Source organism: Cheilinus undulatus, linkage group 15 (assembly GCF_018320785.1).
Source record: "Cheilinus undulatus linkage group 15, ASM1832078v1, whole genome shotgun sequence".
In the NCBI taxonomy this organism is placed as follows: Eukaryota; Metazoa; Chordata; class Actinopteri; order Labriformes; family Labridae; genus Cheilinus; species Cheilinus undulatus.
In genome coordinates this window covers 26,526,844-26,549,003 of record NC_054879.1, presented here as the reverse complement: position 1 = coordinate 26,549,003, position 22,160 = coordinate 26,526,844, and the positions used below count along the sequence as shown (strand labels likewise).

At 37.4% G+C, this 22,160-nt stretch overlaps 1 protein-coding gene across 1 annotated transcript in view; it reads right to left on the bottom strand.

The window, feature by feature from the left end:
• The window catches only part of parp4 (poly (ADP-ribose) polymerase family, member 4), a 47,265-nt gene extending 27,175 nt beyond the window's left edge, over window positions 1-20,090 (bottom strand). The window contains exons 1-19 of the mRNA XM_041806763.1: window positions 19,960-20,090; window positions 19,243-19,370; window positions 15,912-16,179; window positions 15,051-15,171; window positions 13,013-13,091; window positions 12,823-12,927; window positions 10,550-10,708; window positions 7,763-7,900; window positions 7,433-7,600; window positions 6,352-6,503; window positions 5,874-6,005; window positions 3,651-3,749; window positions 3,281-3,464; window positions 3,023-3,161; window positions 2,782-2,924; window positions 2,558-2,689; window positions 1,782-1,868; window positions 1,138-1,302; window positions 790-836 (exon numbers count right to left, since the gene is read on the bottom strand). Of these exons, the coding sequence (XP_041662697.1) occupies window positions 790-836; window positions 1,138-1,302; window positions 1,782-1,868; window positions 2,558-2,689; window positions 2,782-2,924; window positions 3,023-3,161; window positions 3,281-3,464; window positions 3,651-3,749; window positions 5,874-6,005; window positions 6,352-6,503; window positions 7,433-7,600; window positions 7,763-7,900; window positions 10,550-10,708; window positions 12,823-12,927; window positions 13,013-13,091; window positions 15,051-15,171; window positions 15,912-16,179; window positions 19,243-19,368 (2,444 nt within the window). The 5' untranslated portion in view covers window positions 19,369-19,370; window positions 19,960-20,090. The remainder of the gene's footprint in view (window positions 1-789; window positions 837-1,137; window positions 1,303-1,781; window positions 1,869-2,557; window positions 2,690-2,781; window positions 2,925-3,022; window positions 3,162-3,280; window positions 3,465-3,650; window positions 3,750-5,873; window positions 6,006-6,351; window positions 6,504-7,432; window positions 7,601-7,762; window positions 7,901-10,549; window positions 10,709-12,822; window positions 12,928-13,012; window positions 13,092-15,050; window positions 15,172-15,911; window positions 16,180-19,242; window positions 19,371-19,959) is intronic.
• Between the last annotated feature and the right edge of the window lie 2,070 nt (window positions 20,091-22,160).

Here is a 22,160-nt window from a genome sequence, read left to right as displayed (position 1 = left end):
GGAGGTTCTTAATTAAAAACAACAACAACAACAAAAAACAAACAAACAAAAAATATGTACCACGGTCATTTATCTTCATTCAGTGCAGGGGGAAAACAAGGTTGGGATCAGAATAGGGATCACAGCTCACCCACATGGTCTTCTCTGGAGTAGGACAGCTGAACTTGAGGTGAGAGTACTTTTCTTGTTTTCATGCCAAATTGTAAATATTCAGCTCCTGAGTATGTTTATTGTAGGCTTTTACACATTGGTCTTATATATTTAGATTGTTGTTGTTGTTAGCTAGCAAACTTGTTGTTAGACGTTTGTAGCCTTGATGCTAGCAACAAATTGCAGTTGGGTTGTCGCAGCTGTTCAAGGTATGAGAGAAGTGTTGCATGTGTGACCAGTGAGGCTACAGTTTTATCGAAGTCTAGGGTGGAAGGGATGGGAGTTATTTGGGGAGCTTAGGCAACAGACAGCAAAAACAAGTGAGAATGTTCCAGGTCCATCACAAGTAGACAGCACAAAACATCAATGAAAACAGCAAAAGAACAGCAGCCTCCACTCATAGCTAAGCTGTAAAAATCACCTGTTTCTCTGATTTTGAAAACTGTTTGAAGCCTTCCAAAATGTCAGTGGCAACTGTTTTATGAAACAGCATTTGCAAAGGGTTTTATAGCCAGGATCTCTTTAAAAAGTGACAACACCCAGCTCAAAAGATTAAGTCAGATAGAAGGAAACTAAAATGTAAAGGATTAATAATAAAGATGAAAACTTGAATTAGTCAGAAGATAGAAAATAGCTCACCTTTTCATTGCAGCCTCAACATCCACAGTAACCTTCTCCACAGTGACCTGTTGTGAGTTGATAAATATGTCTTGTAATAACCTTCAGTGCTAAGCAATCACACATTATGAAGTTCAGTATAACCTGCCTTTTTAAACAGTAAAACATCTACCAAATCAAAAAACAAGGATTAAAAAAAGAAAAATGAAAGAGCATATACTCTAATACAATACTGTTTGCTGTGTTTTGCTGCTTTGGACATTTATAGCAGGCAATAGGATTAAAAAAAAGAATGCATTAGGAAGGTGGCAGATCTGGGTTTGTGGCCCCTTCCTTTATTTCCCCTCCATCTATGCAGGCTTTCCTTACCTGAGTTGTTTGGTTAAGAGCTTCTAGCTCCTGCCACGGGGCCACACTTCCAGGCAGACTGAAGAGAATCCTGCCATTCTTGATGATCAGCTCGGACACAAAGGTCACTTTGATAAGGACAGACGCTCCAGGTGGTAGATTTCCCACACTGATGGTAAAAACATCCTGAAGAGAGGGATTAATAAAGATTTTTGGTAGAAATGTTTTAGTATGTAAACATAGCCATAACTAATTAGGGATTTGGAATGGGATTAAACAAGACAGTATACAGATGATACAGATGACAGAAAATTGCTGTGTTTTAGAACATTAAATGATCTACAGGTTTACCCTGATTTTAGAAACGTATCTATCACATAAGACAACAAACTTGGGTCCCTAGGTACACTGATAAAAGCCTGCATTCTCAAGTGTAAAGTGGATTAATTAAATGTCATTAATATTGAGGATGTTATTATGTTATTAAAACACATGAATAAAGAAAATAGTAACACATGTAAACACATTGTTTCCAACTTTGTAATTCTAAATACTGATATGAAATATTGACTGATCAGTTAAAGTTATTAGTAGTAAGGATTGCTAAACTTAGACAAAAATAATCAAACACTGATTTGAACTTTGGGAACAGACTGGGAACCTACTGGGGCATCCTGGTCCATGAGGTACGCCCCATGGCCTTTCGCGATAGCCTGCTTGTACTCCTTGCGAGCCTTCTCCTTTTCCTTAACCTGAGGCCCAAACACACACAAACAACAGAGTTGAATCAGTGTGGAAATCTTCAATCATTTAGGTTTAGTTTGGCTAGGTGGACAATGTTTGAGACACTAAGTATAGAATGACTTGCTGAAAAAGAAGTCTCACCATTGAACAGCCAATAAAAAACGGCAGCCAGTCAATACCAGCTCACCATATGTTCAAGTAGGAAAGAAAGATTGGAAAATAAAACTAAAATTTACTGATTCAGTTTGTTAAAATTGATGTTATCCTCATACAGATTGGTAATGGCAAAAGGTAACTCAAAATTTAATGTGACAAAATACAAAGCTAACCAGGGCTGCAAGCAGCACTGAACAGGCCTTCAAACCTTTGCACACATTGGGGTTTGGTGCACAATGGGCTTGTGTCACAGTGGTTAAATGCATTGTTTAAGATTCATCTGTCAAACACAGAAAAACCCAAATTTTCTGACATGTCTTGTCTGTTACAGCAAACATGAAATGAAAGTAAACAGACCTGGTACTCAAACAAGCATTCTGAAACAGCCATAATACTAACATATTTGTCCCACTAGCCAACTTTAGGAAGGACAAAACATATAGAAGTGAATCTCATGAAGCAGATTTAACAGCAACACAAAGAAAATGAATACATGAGAAAAAGATACAGAAAGAAATGCATGCTGAGAAAGATGAGTTACCTGTCCAATCACATGTTTGCCATTGATGAAGGCTTCAAACCCACATACTGCTGCAGAATCATCCAACGGGAAGACGTATTTTGCCTCAATAGGCACAGCACTCTGATTGGTGTATTTTTGGAAAATAATGACCTGAAAAAGAAGATTACAGTGTCATAACTTCAAATCAAGCCAGCAAACACCAGCACTTTCTGTGACAACTGAACTTTCCTGCTTTTTGTCACCTGAGAGAGCAGATCTATCAGTTTGCACTTCACATGAACAGCCTGCAAAGGGAGCTGCTGACCAGAGCTGTCCAACAGTCCAGCCGTCACATCCTCCAGAGGGTTTTTAACACAATCAACCCCGTCGTCCTCTGACCTAAGCTCTTATAAAGTAAATAAAATGACACAAGGCTTGTTTGCATGCATAGAAATCCTTATGAGAATGATACATAAAGGTATTCTGTATGTGTTTGTTGCTTACCTTGCTTATTAGAGAGGACACGCTCAGCTGAGGTGTTGATGACAGGACTAAACTCCTTTAGGTGGTCTCCCTCCACAGTAAACTGCACCAAATACTTCAGCTTCACCTGATCAGGGCTGTACACCACAAACTCATCATCCTGCAGCACAAGGAGGATTTCACATGTTCACATACAAGCCGAAATGTTCGGTATACAGTAGTAGTTAGAGCTAAATAATACAAGCATGTGTTTCATAATGCTTGATGCTCATTTCGTACCAGAAACTGAGAACAATTGCCACGGGTAATGCGAACACCATGCACACTGTTGTGTCCCTCAGGAGCCTTGGTCAGCATGAAGTCCTTTTTGTAGAGATCCATGCACTTTCCCAATGCCACATCGCACACAAGCACCAGCCGAGAGCCGTCTGTCGCGCTGGGTTTAGAGTATTTCACACTAGTCCTGTGGATTGATTAAAAAAAAAAGAAAAAGGTCATAACGCCTAAAGATGGCTGTGTGATAATGGTTTGATGTCATTTTTACTGGTAAGCATGTTCTTAAAATCACTTTGGCTTACTTTGTTTTTGTCTAAAAAGTCTGTTTTGAAGGCTGGTTTCATGCACTGAACACAAAAACTGTGCTGCTAACCTTATAGAGTCACTAAAGTAGATTCCACTGCCCAGATTACCGATGTCTGTTCTCTCAATCCCATGATCCTCCACTACCATACGCGGCGGCAACAGACCACTAAAAAGAGACAGAACACAAACCTTTATTACAAAACTGAAGTCAATTAATTTAAATTATTTAAGTTGAAGATGAAGCTGCTTCTTATTACATAACCACTTATTGAAAATCCCTGTCGAACTTTGGATACAGGAGGAACAATGCAGATTTTGTACTAGCTGTGGGACAGTGGACCTGCTCTTTAACCATGAAGGAGGCTGCTGAGGCGAACCGTCAGGTCCCTGTATAACTAAAGCGAGAGTTGTGTTCACATTCCCAGCACAAAGTTGAACATGTTCCCGATGTGTTTTTGCCTCAGCCCCTTATCTCGGATTCTGTCTGTGATTTTTATGGACAGGATCTTGAGGTGCAGCTGGGGGAGAAGGAGAGTTTACAGTTTGGGAACCTTAGAACTCTGTCTCTGCTTTTTTGCAGATGACATGGAGGATGAGATCGAGGATACAAGCGGCCGAAATGAGTTTTCTCTGGAGGGTGGCTGGACTCAGCCTTAGAGATGGAGTAAGGAGTTCAGACATCCGGGGGGAGCTAGGAGTAGAGCCGCTGCTCTTTCACATCAAAAGGAGCCAGTGGAGGGGAGGTGGTTTGGGCATCTGATCAGGATGGCTCCTGGTCACCTCCCTGTGAAGGTATTCTAGACATGTCCAACTGGAAGGAGACCCAGAATGCGCTGGAGGGATTACATATCCTGTATGGTCTGGGAATGCCTCAGGATCTCTCAGAAGGAGTTGGAAGGTGTTGCTGGGGAAAGGGTTGTCTGAGTGGACTTGCTTAGCCTGCTACAGCAAGGACCTGGCCCCAGATAAGTGGAAGAAGATGAATGCATGAATATGAAATATCACATTTATTTAACTATTCACAGTGACCTCCACAATTCTCCAATGTAATAGGTTTGGCACATCCAGGACTTTTCCAAGAGCTGGTTGCCCGGACAAACTTAGAAATTGGAGGAGAGGGGTCTTAGTAAGAGAGGTGTTCAAGAACCTGATGGTCACTCTGACTGAGCTCCAGAGATCCTGTGTGGAGATGGGATAAATTTCTAGAAGGACAACCATCACTGCAGCCCTCCACCAATCTGGGCTTTTTGGGAGAGGGGTTAGGCAGGAGCTTTGCCACAGTGCAAAACACATAAAAGTCTGTTTGGAGTTGTCAAAAATCTCAAAACAAAAGCCAACTGTATGAAATAAATCCCCAGAGGGAGAAAAAGTGGGGACCTGTTTAATATCACTCTGGTAAATAGTAACAAATATAAGAGCAAATGCTCTCCCATTGGTAGATGTCAGGATTAATGTTGTGGACATCAGGTCAGGGTGTCAAAGTAAGCAATGATGCAAAAGAAATTCTGACATACTCGTCTCGTTGAGTTGTGGTTGAGGGGCGTCTTGGATGCGTTGTTGATTATGTCACACTGCAAGTCCATTTGTCATGCCCGATAAGCACATTCAGGCCCGAGGTTTGCCAATGAGCTACGACGCTGCGTTTGGGTCAGAAACTGGCTGAATTTGTGTAGTCTGAGCTGACCTATACTTTCTTTGTTATTTACCCATTGTGTTGGCTTGATAACTTCAGAAAATCCACATGGTAGGGGAGTGCTGCTGTATTAAAGACTGCCATAGCAGATCCTATAATCTAGCAGGAATTCCAAATAGAAATCGGATACTTTTTCCCCCAAGTGGAGAAAAAAATGTTATTTTAATGGCCAATGTAATATATTATTAAAGAAAAGGATACCTTAACATTTCTAGTACAAGTGTACTGTAGTAGTCCTCCACAATTTCTTGAAATACATTTGCTTTGTGTAAAAATAGTTTTTCCTTGTAGGGTTCTTTTACATTTCCATTCCGCTTCTCCATGGTGACCCATGGCAGCACTGCTTGTCATCATCTAAACATTTTCCTCACTCAGGATTATGTGAATTCAAAGACAAGCTAAAGGATAACTGGTTAGCTTGAATTATATTCCAAAATATTTTAATGCTATATGTTTTGAGATATACACCATTTTTTTCAAAAAGTTAAATATTAATAAGAGCAGATACATCAAAATAAACCAGTACATTTTTCACTAAAAAGCAGCTGTTCTTGTGACTGATGATGTTTATGTTTGTTTTTACAAGTGTGATTTTACCGAGAAAGCACTCCTACAAAGTTGCTGGGACTGGAGGAATGGAGGAGGGGCTGAACGTTCCCGATTTCACTTTTGAACATCTGGAGCTCCACTCCTCTGCTGACACGGAAAACCTGTTTGATCTGCACTTTGCTGCATAGAATAGATGGGAAAGTTGGGGTATGAGAAACAAAAAACACACATACCGCATAAACACACATATTTACATATGCATAAGGAGTAGTATTTGCAGTAAGATATTAAAAATGTTATCTGTTAGCATGCTCAAATTACTTTTTATTGTAATGAGTAATACAAGAAGTTATTTCTGTATGTCTGGTAATCTGCTAGATAGTTACTTTTTCATCTGGGTAAAAAGTTCCTGAAAAACAAAGCCATTTTTTATTTCCTATTTTGTTGCCAATAGGTTCTTTGAAGTCACATGGTTCTGGTGATGCAAAAATAGTAGCTGGGGGTCAGGAAGTGGGAGGTACCCTACCTGCCCCGAAGCGTGGCGGTCACAGCATGAAACTCAGAGCTGCCAGGGGGAATGGTCTCAATGCTGCATCTCAGAGCTCGGTATTTCCCCAGAGAGGAAGGCATGGGGCTTCCTTGAGTCATCTCACTTACATTCAACATATCACGGATTACCTTGACAAAAAGAACACAATCAATGTCAAAGCATGTAAATCAAATCAGGAATCACTCAGTCCAACAACCATCACTAACAGATATGGAAATGTGTTTTACATGACATGAGATGGATGTTCAAAAAGCTGTTTTGTTGCAAACTGTTGGAACTTAAATTTTTAAGGATACAGGCAGCTTGAATCTGTCATTACAGACTCAAAGCCTGCTTGGATTTAGTGCATATTTGCATCTTTACGTTATATATAGTCATGTGCAAAACTTTTAGGCATGTAGGGCCCACTGTGCCACAACCTGGGGCTAGAAAGGGGTGAAAGGTGGCTAGAGCCAAGCTCAACACATATCGATCCACAGCACTACCTCGGGCTCGTCATAACCCTACTACCGGCCCAGACAATGCCCTTAGCTGTGCTTACTTTACAAATCCTCTACATCCTCTGCCCCAAAGGTGTGGACTTTGTTCGTTTTTCCAACAGATTATTTTCTCATGCCCCTGGTAATACGCAAGGATATCCAGAGCTCTACTGGGGTTGTGTCAGTCCTTCTTCCTACCCGATGGTGACTCAGGGGGACTTACTCACCACTTATGCCTTACTTCTGCCTCAATTTCCAGCCAAAACTATGCCTTAAAGTTCTGCACAGGGCTGTAAACTGTACAAAAATGTGCACATCAATAGGAGCAAGGCTAGAAAAAAACCCCAATAAACATCAAAACATCATATTGCCCGTAAAGTAACATATGGCCTCCTGTTTTATTGCATCATATCATATCGTATCATATCATATCTTGAGCTGTATCACATGGTATGAAATCAAAAGCCACTGTATTGTATCGTATCGTGTCCTATCCTACCCTATGCTAGCTTCGATCCTACTGTATCCTACTGTATCGTACAAGATTGTGCACACACGTATACTATATTCAGTGTTACCTGACAGAGGTCCAGTTTCTGAGAGATGAGTTTTACAGAGGGAGGTGAGGGTGGTGCTTTGTGTGGCAGCAACGTGTAAACTTCTTCCATGAGAGCTGCCACTTCAGTATGATTTTCCTCCTTCAGCTTCTTCTGAGCCTGAAGCAAATAACCCTCCGCCCTGCTCACCTACACATAAACAGATTAAGGAATGAGGCAAAAATGCACATCTAGTGAGAATAATAAAAAGGCACTTAACCAAACAAGATGCTGATGAGACAGCTGGAACTACTCATGTGATCTGATTAGAGACAAAGGTTTAACAGAAAAATTCCCTCTTGAGAATCTTACATCGTTGAGACTGAGCTTGTCGATGGAAACTCTGAGGATGTTGTTTAGGCAACCCAAGGCCTCGGTCCACAACAGCTCCACAAATGTGCCCACTTCTTTTGATAAGCTTCCTGTGTTCAGCTTCTCCTCCAGCAGCAGCTGTCATTTTAACAAGGCAAATGAAAATGAACGTACAAGCTTATTAGATTCTTCAGATGCAAACCCAAACATCCCAATGACACAAACAGATCTGTCTTTACAAAAAGGACAGTACTGCACATTCTCTGTTGTTTTCTGTATTCTTAATGCTACAACAATGTATAACATTAGGCAGTACAATACCTGTGTGCAAGGCCGCCCATAAGGGGGCCTTGCTAGGTGGCCCGAGCAAATGGGGGGCCCACGGAAGTCAGCAAAATCATGATCCATTGTAAAGCAAAGCTGTGATGACCATATTTTACCCCTAACCTGAATAATAATCACTCTTATCAGAGCAACAAAAATGAATTTTTGATTTATGCTGTAGGACAATACAGCAAATATACAATATAGCTTTTCAAGATGTAAACCTCTTTCTTAAAACAGAATTACCCTTAAAATATAGTTGGGCACATTGGACTAAATTATTTTGAAGGTAATGTCAGAAGTCAGGATGCCAGAAAATAAAAATAAAGTTGGTTAAAAAAAAAAGTTGCAAAAAAAAGTTGTGAAAATGGATTTAAAGTGTCATAAAATGATTAAATGGGTTCAAGCTGAAGAGCAGTGACAAAAACAGATTTAAAGAGGCAAAAATTGGCTTAAAGTGGCAAAAACTGGTTAAATTGGGTTGAAAGTGGCAGTAAGTGGCAAAAATGGGTTAAAAGTGCCAAAAAAAAGTTTGGGCATAATGGCCTTGTGATATGGTCAAGCCTCATATATGTGGGCAGCCCAGGTATACACAGCCTCTCTCCATGAAAAAGGCAAAAAGCCAGAAAAAAAAAAAATTGGAAAAAAAAAAGTGGCAAAAACGAAGGGATATGCTGATTAAAGGTTTACATTTGTTTATCAAATTGGCTGGCGCAAAATTTCTGAGTCGATTAAACTAATTACCTATCGTTTTTTAAACACTGTCTTGAAATCCTGGTATAATGAAACTCCCGCCACTAGAGACCGCTGTAGCTTCAGTTAATGGCCGCTGCCTTCCTGTCTGAGCGATCCAATGGCACTTCATTGGATGTAAAAATGAGAAGCTCAGCTGTAGCCTAGCACTTAGCATGTAGTTGGAACAGCGCGGTCTGACAGTTTTTTAATTAATAAATGCAAATAAAGTGCTATGTAGACTGTCAAGGGTTGAACTCATGTGTAACTACACTATCAAAGTGAAAAGAGGCAAAACATCAGAGCACAATCTACTAATTTTAATTTGCATAGAGGACTGAAGGCTATCAGAGCTAGCTTTTAATGTGAGCCACGCTGTACAGAGAAAATCAGACTCACATTGTACCCGCTAACACAATGACCCTGTGAGGAATTTGACTATTTTCTAAGGATTTTCCCCTCTTAAGACTAGTCAGTTAAACGAAATTTAAATGAGCATTTAGCCGAATAGACACTTGGGAACACCCTTACACAGATGTGGTGAAAATGGGTTCCAAGAGGCAAAAAAGTGGCAAAAAATGCAAAACTTGTCAAAAATGGATTGTAAGTGGCAAAAATTTTTAAAAATTGGGTTTTAAGTGGTAAACATTGAAAAAAAGTGAAGACATGCGTTTAAAGTGGTATACAAGGTGCAAAAGCAGCAAAAATAGGCTAAAAGTGGCAAACAGTGGCTAAAGGGCATTAAAAGTGACAAAAACATGACAGAAATGGGTTAAAATGGGTTAATACTTTGTGTAATTAAGAGCCTATGGAGAGACTTTTTTTTACTTTCATGTTTCAATCGTATCAAGTTTGTTCTTCTAAGTGCTACTAGGCAAAATAACACAAATTATATCATCCAGACATGAGACATTTAGTACACACAATCAACATAAAACCTCCTGTAACTTCAAAACTTACAAAAATAAAATACAATAAAAAGTGAGTGGTGCTAATTAAATATGTGTTCTTTAGATTTTGTGTAGTTCATATTCTCCATATGCTGGTTAGAACTTAGATTGAGACCAAAACCTTACCTGGGCCTATGACAAACTCTCCAAGCCTGGCCTGTACAATTAAACTGCAATTAAGGGCCCAAGCCTGATTTAAACCCAACATTTACCCAGCATACATTTAAGTTGTTTTAAATTGAAAAATCTGTTCAAATGAGATCTTAATAGAGGATTTATTACAGATATGGCTTATAATTGTTTATAGTATAAAGAACTTTGAGGATAAGGAGCTGACACACAGAGATTACAATGCACTGAATGCTCGTAGCTTTAGAGAGAATGAGTCTTTTAACAGACGGCTTCACTGGTAAACTTTTTGCATTAGAACAAATGATCATCTGAAGTATTTGCTTCGTTTTCCTCCACCTGTGCGGAATTATGTGCTGCGCTCTCTCAACCTCACTTGCCCCACCCACATTGCACTGTTTCACTGTGTGCTTATGGGGTAGAGCAGACTGGTCTTGCCACTTTTATTTTCTGACCTCTAATGCTTGTGCAGCATTGAAAAAAAGCTAAGTGGACATAAAACGTGACACTGATATACAAATTTTGTTTGCAGCAAATTCAGGTGACACATTTGTAGTTATAGAACTTAACTTATTTTTAACATATTTATCTGTCTTGCCTTGAATAAGATTGTCAGTATTATCTGTAGTGATGTATATTGAGTGTGCCATACCTCCTGGAGGGGGGCAGAGCCCAGAGTCTGGGCCTGTGGAGGAAAGTTGCTCCTCAGCTGCAGGTCGGTTTTTAGCATGGTCTCTCTCAAGGATTTGAACACCTCCAGAGCATCCTCTGATTTGGAAAGAAACACTAGCGTGTTCTTCACTGCCTCCTTCTGTTGACACAAACACAGATATCTTCACGTTTTCAGATCTGCTTCATGTTATTCCTGTTTTGATTAACTGAAACTCTAGGGCTTAAAGTGGACTCTTTAGCAATACATTCTTTAAAATCCAAGTTTTTGAATTAACTATATTTTATTGTACAATTTCATTACAGATGATTAATTAATTTTGTAACATTGTCCATATTTCCATACAAAGATAAATACATTTGCAATATACACATATGTACTCATATATACACCAAAAACTTTACATTACATACTACTGGTATTTCCTATATAGTTATCAACATATGTTACATTTAGCTCTATTCTATTATTAACATATATTGTGGTTCAATATTACTTGTACATTATTTTGTTCCACCCCCCTTTTTCGCCCTTATTCAGTAACCCTCCACCATTAAACAAGCTCAGAAAAATGGTAATAATATTACTGACAACAGTAGTAGTTCACCTCAAAAATAACATTAAACAATAAAAAAAGACACACACACAAAAAAATAGTAATAATAAAATAAAATAATAACAATAATAATAATAATAATAATATAAAATAAAATAAAAATAATAATAATAATAAATAAGTAATGTAGGGTATATGTCAGTTTTTTGTCTCCTGTATTACAGGTGACCATAACTCTTCAAATTTCTTCAATTTAAACTGCAATCTAGCCGTCATTCTTTCCATGTCCATCACTTCATTAACCCTTTCCCACCAGTAATCCACACTGGGAGGCTGTGGTTTTAGCCAGGAAACAGTTATAGTTTTTTTTGCTATTGTACTCAGAATTAAAATAATTTTCCTATTTTTTAATGATATAGATTTTGGTATAATGCCTAGTAAGAATAATTGTAAATCCAAATTCAATTTCTCCTTGCAAATATCTTCAATCTTACTTTTTACATTGTCCCAGTATTCTTTAATTATGGGACAGTCCCAAAATATATGTGCATAGTCTCCTGTCTGACCACAGCCCCTCCAGCATTTGTCAGATCTTCCATTGTATTTTGATGTATCAGTTGGAACAATAAAATATTGCATTTTTGATTTCCATTCAAACTCTCACCATGAAATACTATTTAATAATTTCTGTCCTACTTTAAATGATTCCTCCCAGTTTTCCTCTAAAATTATTATATTTCTCTCTTTCTCCCATTTGTCCTTAATATCAAGATTGTTGTCTTCTGATTCAACCTGCAGGGCTTTATACATTTTTGAGATAATCTTTTTAGTATTACATGAATTTGTCATTAATAATTCTTCACAGTATTTTGGTTTCTTACAGATATACTCCCATTCCTTATGTTTAGTAAGGTAATTTCTAATTTGTAAAAATTTATAAAAATCTTGTACATTTAAGCTAAATTCGTTTTTTAACTGTTCAAAAGATTTAATATGTTCACCTTCAAAAAGCTATCCAGTGTATATCAGTCCCTTCTCTTTCCATTTGTAGAATCCTCCTTCCATTGAGGGTATAAAGTCTGGATTTAATGCTATTTTAGTGGCCCTGCAGATTGAATCAGACATTCTTAGCTTTCTTTTTATTATTGTCCAAATTTTTAATGTTCCTTTAATCCATTCATTTTTAATTTTTAAATCATTTTGTATTTTCTTTGTTACAAATGGTAAAGACTCTAGGGGCATTTTAGGGCATGAATTTTGCTCCATTTCCCTCCATCCTGTCTCAAGCTCCTTATCAATCCATACTTTTAGTGCTCTTAGTTGGGATGCCCAGTAGTATTTTTTAATATTAGGTAAATTTAGTCCACCCTTTTCTTTAATGCTCTGAAGCAACTTATATCTTATTCTTGGTTTTTTATTTTTCCATATGAATATAAAATGCAAGTTTTAAAAAACAACAAGAAGCAAGTTATACAAACCTGAAGGCAGGATTATGAGTGCAATTAATGCAAGCAGCAAAAATGTCTACAATATACTATTTAACTAAATTAAACAAGGGAAACACAGCTGACGTTGTTGGGGCAGTGGCAAGAGCAAGAGCTGGCATTAAATAAAAGCTCAACAATGGCTATTACGTAAATTCAAGTAGTGTTCTATTCTACATGCAGTAAAAGCGGTTAATTAAAAAAAGACTTAATACCATGGATGATATATCATCTTTCCAGTATCTGACCACACGATACTTCCATCCTTCATCTCCTTTGAAACTCTGCAGCTCAAGCACACACCAAGTGTTGGTATTAACCTGGAGAGACAGATGTTTCAAAAATAGTAAGGCAATTACACGTTTAAAAGCAGAAGCAATAAGCTTTACATAAATTACAGTTTACCTTTTCAAAGATCGAATACTTGGCCACCTGGAAATTATCCGGAAAGGTTGGAAGATCAGGGTCAGTTTCCGAATATTTTCTGGAAAATTTTAAAGGACTGTGTTCAAATCATTTGGAAATACTCATGACATAATGATAAAGACTTCACTTTTTCAAACTGTAGCCTGAACTTAGCCAAGGTATTATTCTATGAAAATAACATCTCAGGTTTTCCCCCACCACTTCAGAAAAAATATCTTTTATTTTAATATGACTGATGAGTCCTTTTTAAGGCAAATTGATTTTTGTCATAAACTTTTTGATTGATTATTTCTAAATTTTTGTACATGTAGTGAACGATGATAAACACATGGACAATAAAGTCAAAGTTTTTTAAGAACTAAAAGAAGATTAAAGGCACTTTTAGGGAGGTAGGCTTCCAGTGTCTGTCCATTCCCCTTGTATCAACAGCTAAATCCTTTCCTCTTTCCTTACATTTTGTGTTATCATGTTGCTGCATTTTGTCCTGAATAATGCCCATTTTTCCAGTTGTCTTCAATGAGCGTGTCTTGCAATCTCAAACAATGTGTCAGTTTTTCCATTATTAAGATTTCCTACTTTTCCTCTGTCCATTGATCCTTGGTAGGCAGCTCACCTCTACTTCACTTTCTTGTTAATTTTTTTTATGTAGCTATCAAAACTTTTTTTTTTTTTACCATATACCAGTCCCTTATTCACACAGTTTCTTCAGAAGGGTTAAAATTACACATAAATACAGCAATACATTTTCATTAGGAACTCGCCTTTGCCATTTTTTTAAAGGTTGCCCGTGTCTTTCGTGACTCAATACTGCACAGTTCCCTCACATATCAGTTGTATTGTAGATTATTGGAAAAAAAAAACTTAAAATGTTGCTTTAATTTAATTTTCATTTTATTCTTATTAACAGATTTTTAGATAATGCCAGCCTGAAGACAAGACTTTCTTTTGATAAGAAAGCACAACAATACTGGATTTTTGCCGATACCTATTATGTCAACCTCAGCTGACGTCTGTTGATCCAGCCAAAAACTCCTCAAAATTATCTGGATATATGGCTGATATTTGCAGACAATAAATAGGTTGTTACTATCAAAATAAATGTTGGCTTCTTAACTTTATAAGCTAATATTCAGATACTGATATCATGCAAATAATATCAAGCATCCCTACTTTATGGGAATAAATCCTTATTTTTATTAGACCTAAAATAAGCAATCTTGTTTGAATTCTACCTGAGAACTCTCTCTTTTATTATTTTTTGCTTACGTAGCTAAGAGAAAGAATTAGGTGCTATGTAACAAATTGGGATAGATAATTGTTTTTTAAACCAATTAAAGTCCTCAGTAAAACAAATTCATCCTTTAGATTGCATGGTCTCACATGGACATTTACTTCCCCTGTTCAACTGGCACTCCATTCCTGTTCAATCTCTGTATAGCTACTCTGGTATTGTAGTTGGTTTCTGCTTTTAGACTAATGGTTCAACTTGTGGGTCAGGATGCAAAAGTGTGTTGTGGAGCCTTTTTCACAACACACCTATGTCACAGATTTGTACTTGAGAATTAAAAAAAAGTTGTGTCAGAAAGTCTGTGTTACACGATTACTTTGAGGGGATAATAGCAAGTGGTATGTGGCCAGCTCTGCATTTAGCATGTAATTTAAATACAACACAATATGAGATCTGAAGTCATCAAGAGGGGATAGACTGATCTAACTACATCATTCCTCATTAATAAGTTTAAGTAGTTGAACTTTTTAAAAGACTTGGGTCACGCTCTGCTATTTTAGAGGTGCTGTTGGGTCCTGTGGCTTGACCAGCTGAAGACCAAATACTGAATTGATTTTTCAATTATATTCATCACTCAGCAGTAGTGTAAATGTAAAGATCACTGTGGAAGGGAATTTCAGTGTGATTCTGTTATCTGTCACATGTCTCTGTCATAATTCATCCCTTATTTTGACATATGAATACAACAAAGCATCTCCTGGCTGTTGAAAAGTAGATCATTATTCACACCTGAACTTTCCCAGGACTTTTCTGATCCTCTCTGCCTTCTCACTCAGGCTCCCAGATTCCTCAGGCTTTGCAGGGACTTTGAGCGGCTCATCTACTGCTTTGCTCATTGGGACTTTGGACTCTACAAAGCACAGTACAACACATGAGAACATTTGAGACCCACCCAATTTTAACTCAGATGTTAGGCAATAAATACACCGGAACTTGTATACATGTAAACCTGGCTGACATAAGTATGCAAGTTGATGTATGATCAGTTGTGTAAGCACTAAGCTGCTGCATGGTTGAATGAGTTCTTAAGAAAATCAGAACATGAAATGAAAAACAATACACACACCCAGTGAACAAACACACCCAATTACAAGGGCTGAAAACTATGTAGTTCAACCTAATAGCTGGCTTAAATGCACTGTAAACAGAGTGTCTGCATGTCAATGAATCAATGATGGGAGGACTACTGTGCCTGTGATAACAAGGGCAAAAGACTTGAGTCTTGTTTCTGTGCTGCAGTGTGCAAATAAAGGCAATGTCCGAGATCCACAATGGGTCATTATGTGGAAACTCTTTGGGGCAATGATTGAATTTAGCATGAAAAAATGCAGCCCTTTATCATAATTTAAAAGGCTTTTCCTAATCTAACATAAAGATGTTAATAATCATGATAGTATCCAAATTAAGCTATTTTATAAATGCATACATTTATAAAAAAGCAATAGAATTTATTAAGCTTTTTCAGCACCTCTGGACCATACTAAGTTGATCTGATGTTTGCAGTTACTTGTTTTACTAAATATCAAGGATCATCTCCATATAAGATGAAACAACAGGTAACAACATGCAGCAACTTTTTGAGGACAGTACCTTGGGGGAGTGAACTTTCCTTTGGTGAGGAGAGAGGGACAGGCACAGGAACAGGGTCAGGGTAAGGGGCAGAGGCAGGTATTAAAGGCCCAGGTGGAGGGGGGTCATCCTTTTCTATCAGCCTGTATTCATCCAAAGGAAGAAGAACACCTTTCTCCATACAGTCGTTCAAATAATTCAGCCCCACCACAGGAGTTTGAAATTTCAAAATGCTCCGCAGTCGGTTGGAACTCAGGTTGGCTGCAGCATTGGTCACTATCAGAGAGCACTGTGGGGAATGTAGACAGAAATTAAAAGAAGAATGGAGCTTTTGTTACTATGTGGGGAAATTTCAATTGTTTAGAAGTTCTCTGGACAAATTACATAAATAAAAATCATGGATGAGAGTTTTTTTTTTTTGCTTCTGATGTGTCATTGCTGATTTTACAACTATAAAAATGTACAATGGAGCAGACATGGTATGGTTAAAGACACCATAGAACACTGTTTCTCAAATGGCTCTCATAGGCTTGCTAGACCTAGTCAATACATAGGGTGCATTTTATCCACTTCCTTTGGCTTCAAGTTCCCAAATGGCAAATAGGGCAAAAGATGTTATTGACCAAAGTTAATGGAGAATGCACACAGGGACCCTCATAACTCTCAGTGTTATTAACTTATCCTAGAAGCTGTTGAGTGAGTCTCAAATGTATTTATTTTGTAATGGACTGTTCTTGTGCTCTGTATGATTTTGTGTCTGTTTTATTTCCAACCCCTATGGATACTGTAAATTCTAAATTTCCAAATGGAACTACAGTTTCATGCTCTATAAGTTTTATGATGTAATCTTTGACAAAAAAAATTATAGAATTTGTTAAAAAAAATTACTTACGTCAAAATTAGGGTTTTCCTCTGTATAATCCACAAATGATTGTTCTCAGCCTCAAAAAATCACCATGAGGGATTAGAGAGAAAGTGGGAAAACACTAAAAAGATCATGCATCTCCTAACTTATCCCTGATTTGTGGAAATGGTGGTGTTTCAACTCTCCCAGTATTACAACCATACCCAGTCTCCCCAACCTTTTTTTTTTTCCTGAGAAAAACCACTTCACCTAAATTATGATTATGTGAAATTTTGTAGCTTTCATCTAAAAAAAGGTTGTTGCCAAAGGCATCTCAGTTGTACTTCTTCTCAATAATAGATAGTATATGTCGGAATTAATGCGGTTTAATTTTTACCAAAGCATTGCTAACCCTGTGGTTTGGATGCTGCACATGGTAATAATTGTAATTAAGCCATAACTCAATCAGATGTGGAGTCCTAATCTACAGTATAATCAAGTATGTGCAAACAGGAGTAATTAAGTGGCTGGAGGCATATGTGTGGTCTGATATTTAAATTAGGATGTTCTTTATTGTTCTATATTTAAAGTTTAAAGGCTTATTTCTGAGTTTAGACAAAGTAGGCCAAAAATGGACTTACTGAGAAACACTTTTGATGTACTTTTTTATTGTTAAAAATATGTTCAGTGACCACCTTCTACATCTCATTGACAGTTGATAGTACAATAGTATGTTGTAATTATTGCTGTTATATCTCTCCCAAAATAAAGATAATCCTCTGGTTTGGATGTTGTATATGGTCATAAATGTAATTATGCAATATTCCAAATAATAGTAGAACCTTAAAACACAGAGTAATCATCGAAAATACATGTTGCAGAATGATATTATTTCATAAGAGTTGCTCCAATACCACTGGTTCAAAAAAGGATGCCAGTATCAGCTTACAACACTTCAAAAAATGGGTAATTGGTTGAAGGTTTTTGAAGATGGAGATTCAGCAATAGCCTTAATTTGACTGTATTAAAACTGGTAGCAGGAAGAAAAGATTCATATCAGAATTTTTTTCTCATCTTTTTTTAATAAAAGATCCTAATGAACCTGATGTTTCTGCAGACTGGTTAATTCCCAGTCAGACCAGAGAGTATAGATGGAATGGTATTGTTACTATCGGTGACAGAAGCATCTCAATAACATCTTGGATGTGTGACGGTTTCAAACGATAGATCTTCAAGGTAAAAAGTGTAGTGTTTTTTAGTATATTAGAGCAAAGGGAAGTGGGAACTACTGTTACCATTAGCACTTGCGAACCCATCATCCTTTGCACTCTACTCACTGGCCTGATTTAACCAGCATGAAAATGGTGGATGCGACAAGTGGCGAGGGAGAACTGAGTGACAAGTTTTAGAGATTGTGGAGCAACTTTTAATCTGTATTTTGGTTTCCCTTTGTCAAGAAATGAAAAAGGAGAAAAGGTGATGGACAAACAAATAACAATGCACAGAAAATGCCAGCCTGCAGTGGCACATTTGATGAGGAATACGAGTATAGTCAGGATTTTCTGGTAGAGAGAAAAATTCATGCTGTGTTAGTTTTACCCCAGATGTAACAATTTCCTAAAAGATCAATATCTATCTTGTCCAATGTTAATTTCATTGACTAAAAGTTGTGTTCTTTTTGAGAACCTTCCCATGGATGCCATTTTTGCCCAGTCTCTTTCTTAATGTTGAATCATGAACACTGACCTTCACTGAGTTAAGTGAGGCCTGCAGGTCTTTAGATGTTCTGAATTCTTTTGTGACCTCCTAGATGAGTCGTCAATGCACTTCTGGAGTCATTTTGGTTGGCCGGACACTCCTGTCAAAGTTCACCACTGCTGCAAGTTTTTCCATTTCTGGGTAATGGCTCTCACCATGGTTCAAATAAGTCTCAAAGCCTTAGAAATGGTTTTGGAACTCTTTTCTAGAATGATAGATGTCAGTGACTTTGTTTCACACCTGTTTTTGAATTTCTTTAGATGTCAACATGATGTGTTGCTTTTTGATATCCTTTTAGCCTACTTCACCTCTCAACTGCTTTTCACATCGACCCAGGTAGGCTTGGATGGCTTTGTCCCCTTAATAAATGAAATTATCATTTAAAAATTACATTTTGTATTAACTCAGGTTATCTTTGTGGTGGACAACAAAGGTTATAGAAGTTTAGTAAACCCGCTGGTGCCACAGTATAGCTTGTTATGTGTTTTCATCAAATTGTCTTGTTTGATTGATTGAGCTGTTCCAGCCGCTGAGTTGAAGAATGGATGAGTGATCAGTAGGGAATAAGCTGTAAACAGCACTATTTCAGCTGAAAAGTGCTGTTTTTAAAAATAACAACATCATAACTATGTTAACCCTGGTCAGATCCTCAGCTAAACACTGTACCATGGACTTGTTACCAAGGTGTTATTGAGATTTTTATACCGTTACATCACACTCAGAAAATAGAAAATGATCCCTTTCTCTGACCTGTTTATTGATCACATAGGAAAGGCTTCCTCCATTGTCTGTGACTGCTGCCTTCAGCTTCCTCCTCTTCTTAAAAGGTATATTATTCAGGTCTAGGAAGACAGAACAGTTCTCAAACACTGCCATGCCTGCGAAGAGAGGACACACCCAGACATAGGAGTTATTTCGGAAGAAACGATAGTTGTCAGCCCCTTTTCTCTCTCTCTTGGAGGCATTACATGCCCATAATGCCATGATATTCATATGTAGTTCACCAGAGTACATTGTAAAAGTGATGTAAGATAGTTTCAATTGAACAGACACACCCACACAGATAAAAAAAAAACTGGGCCGTTGGCAAACTAACGCGGAAACAGATCCTCAAACCAGGCAGGTTATGTGCCACTTTTATAAATAGTTGAACTTTTAACAAAACACAATGACCTGCACTGTAAACAGCACTAACGTCCCATTACGTAGCTGCGTCACGTCAACGTTAACTGACAAAATTGACGGGTTGTTTTCCAAATAACAACATAATATAGCAGAATACACTCTAACTATTAAGCAAAAAGAAAAAACACCTAAACCACACTGTCCTAAAATGTCTAATACATTAAAGGAATGCGCAATTTTGGCATAAACGTTTAGTTTTGTATAACATTTTGCAGCAAATTGTATGAGCCAAGTATATCGCTAGCTAACGTCCGGTTAAAAAGAGAAATTGTGGAGGTTTACTTTAATTCAGGCATGCAGACAAGTCCTCTCCGTTGTTTTCCAACAGTTCGAGATGATAATAGCTCTGTCTATCACCTGAGCTCTCTGGAAAATGCACATATGACACTCTGTTTTCTATCAGGGAAGTTTACTTCAAGGTAACAACAGGGATGCTTCCATTTCCGGTGTGTCTTCAAAATAAAAGTTGTGACGTTTTAAAGACGCTTTCTGTCAAATCTATTTTTTTTTTACGGTGAAGGAACACGTACAGAAAACAGAAAGCATAACTAATATCAATAGTTCGACCAAATACTCATATAAACGCAACAAAGAGTGTTGATGCTTAATCAAGCATTGAGAAACAAAACCATAACAAGTTGGTGAATTTAGCTACCAGCATAAGTTATAAATGATAATGTGAGTTTTTTTCCTGAAGACATTCACTAACGTACCACTTTTCACTTTACTGTTTAGCGAATCGAACTTAGTAGTAATTTATATATCACGTTTAAAAAACTATTTCAAAATTATTCACACACCAAAATGAGAGAGCTAGAAAACAAAGATAACAGAAAATCATATTATCATTTGGCACAACAGAGAAACAAAAATACGCAAGACACCAATTAAAATTACATTGAGGCTTTATGCATATGGTTTTACAGGCGTCTAAAATAAGTCAAAATATTCAGCAAATCTGATGGACAGTGGACAGTTAAATATGTTGCAGGAAATCCAGAATGTCCTCATATGAGCATTCAGGGTCTAGGAATTTAAAATAATTTAGTTCAGTCATAAAACTCTTTATGTCTCACTTTTACTTTGAAAGTAAAGTCACAAGACAGGAAACAGATTTGGCGTCACTGACTACGACTTCATGTTGTGAGTCAGTGGCTTTCTTCCTGGTTCAATTCAAGTTCCAGTAAATCCAAATGTGCTGCTCCATTTACAGCACAGCCAAAGGGCTGCACTCCCCCCTCTGTAGGAAGAGATGAGCTATAAACAGAATAGTTTGGAGGCCTGAAATGTTTGGACAAATTGATCTGCATTAACACTTCCTGAAACTGGCAAAGACACACAAATGTAGCCGATGTGCAACAAGGAGTAACTACGTAACTGGCTGCAGGCCTGTGTGTGGTCTGATATGTAAATGAGGATATTATTGTTCTATAATTATGCTTAAAGGGTTTCTCTTTAATGTTAGACTAAGTAGGCCAAAAAGAAAATGATATAGAGGAGATACACAGGCTACTTAAATGTATTGAAACACACTTACTGTTGCTTCTTGTTTGATGTTAAAAACTATTTCAGTGACTACCTTCTAGATAAGATGTTTTCATGATGCCCCACTAACAGCACTAATTCCATTAATCTGAATAATCTTGACAGATCTACTTTATAATGGAGATTCATACTTTTGCAAAAGCTGTCACACATTTATGCCTACATCTGAGTCAATAAACATTTATTATCTTGAATTTGACTCTACAGCAGCAAAAAACTTTTCAGGCTGATGTCCAAAACAAGTTTGTCTTGTTGGTCTTGCTCTGCTTCTGTTTGCAGCAACTTTATAATGAAATATTAAGAAAGCTTTTTGCTGCTCTAGATGACTCATATTTTCTCTAACAACAGCAGTCATGATGCTAATAAAAAGGTAAAAATAATTCAGTATGCAATGTTGTATTCCTGAAGGCGGTCTGTGGGGAATTTAACTAATGAGTGAGTTCATTAAGGAGTATTTCACATCAACAAGAGCAGGAGGAGCAATATTCACCACCTTTTACTAAAATGCACTCATTTTTATACTCTAAGAAGTTGTTAATAAACAAGGCACATGTATCTTAAAAATGATACGCATTTTGATGAGTTTCAGTGAAGAAAAACAAGTCTCCTTCACGCCAATAATATTAATTTTCTGATTTGTCACATTGACCTTAATGCACAGCAAGGCTACTTAAAACTTAACGTCAGGATTCATTAACAGATCTTCAACACAAAAAAGGAATCAAGTAATGCCATGGAGAAATCCTGGACATGGACATGACAGAGTAATCCACAAGGGGGCGTATAAAAACATAAAATCCCTCTTCTCCTGTTAAAAGGCTGTATTTCCTGTGTTGCATTCTCCCTCTCTTACCTCCTGTACATGCATGCTTTTATGCTTCTGTACAAAGTATAGTCTGTTGGTTATTTGGCTTCTTGGTCAAACATCATAATGCTGT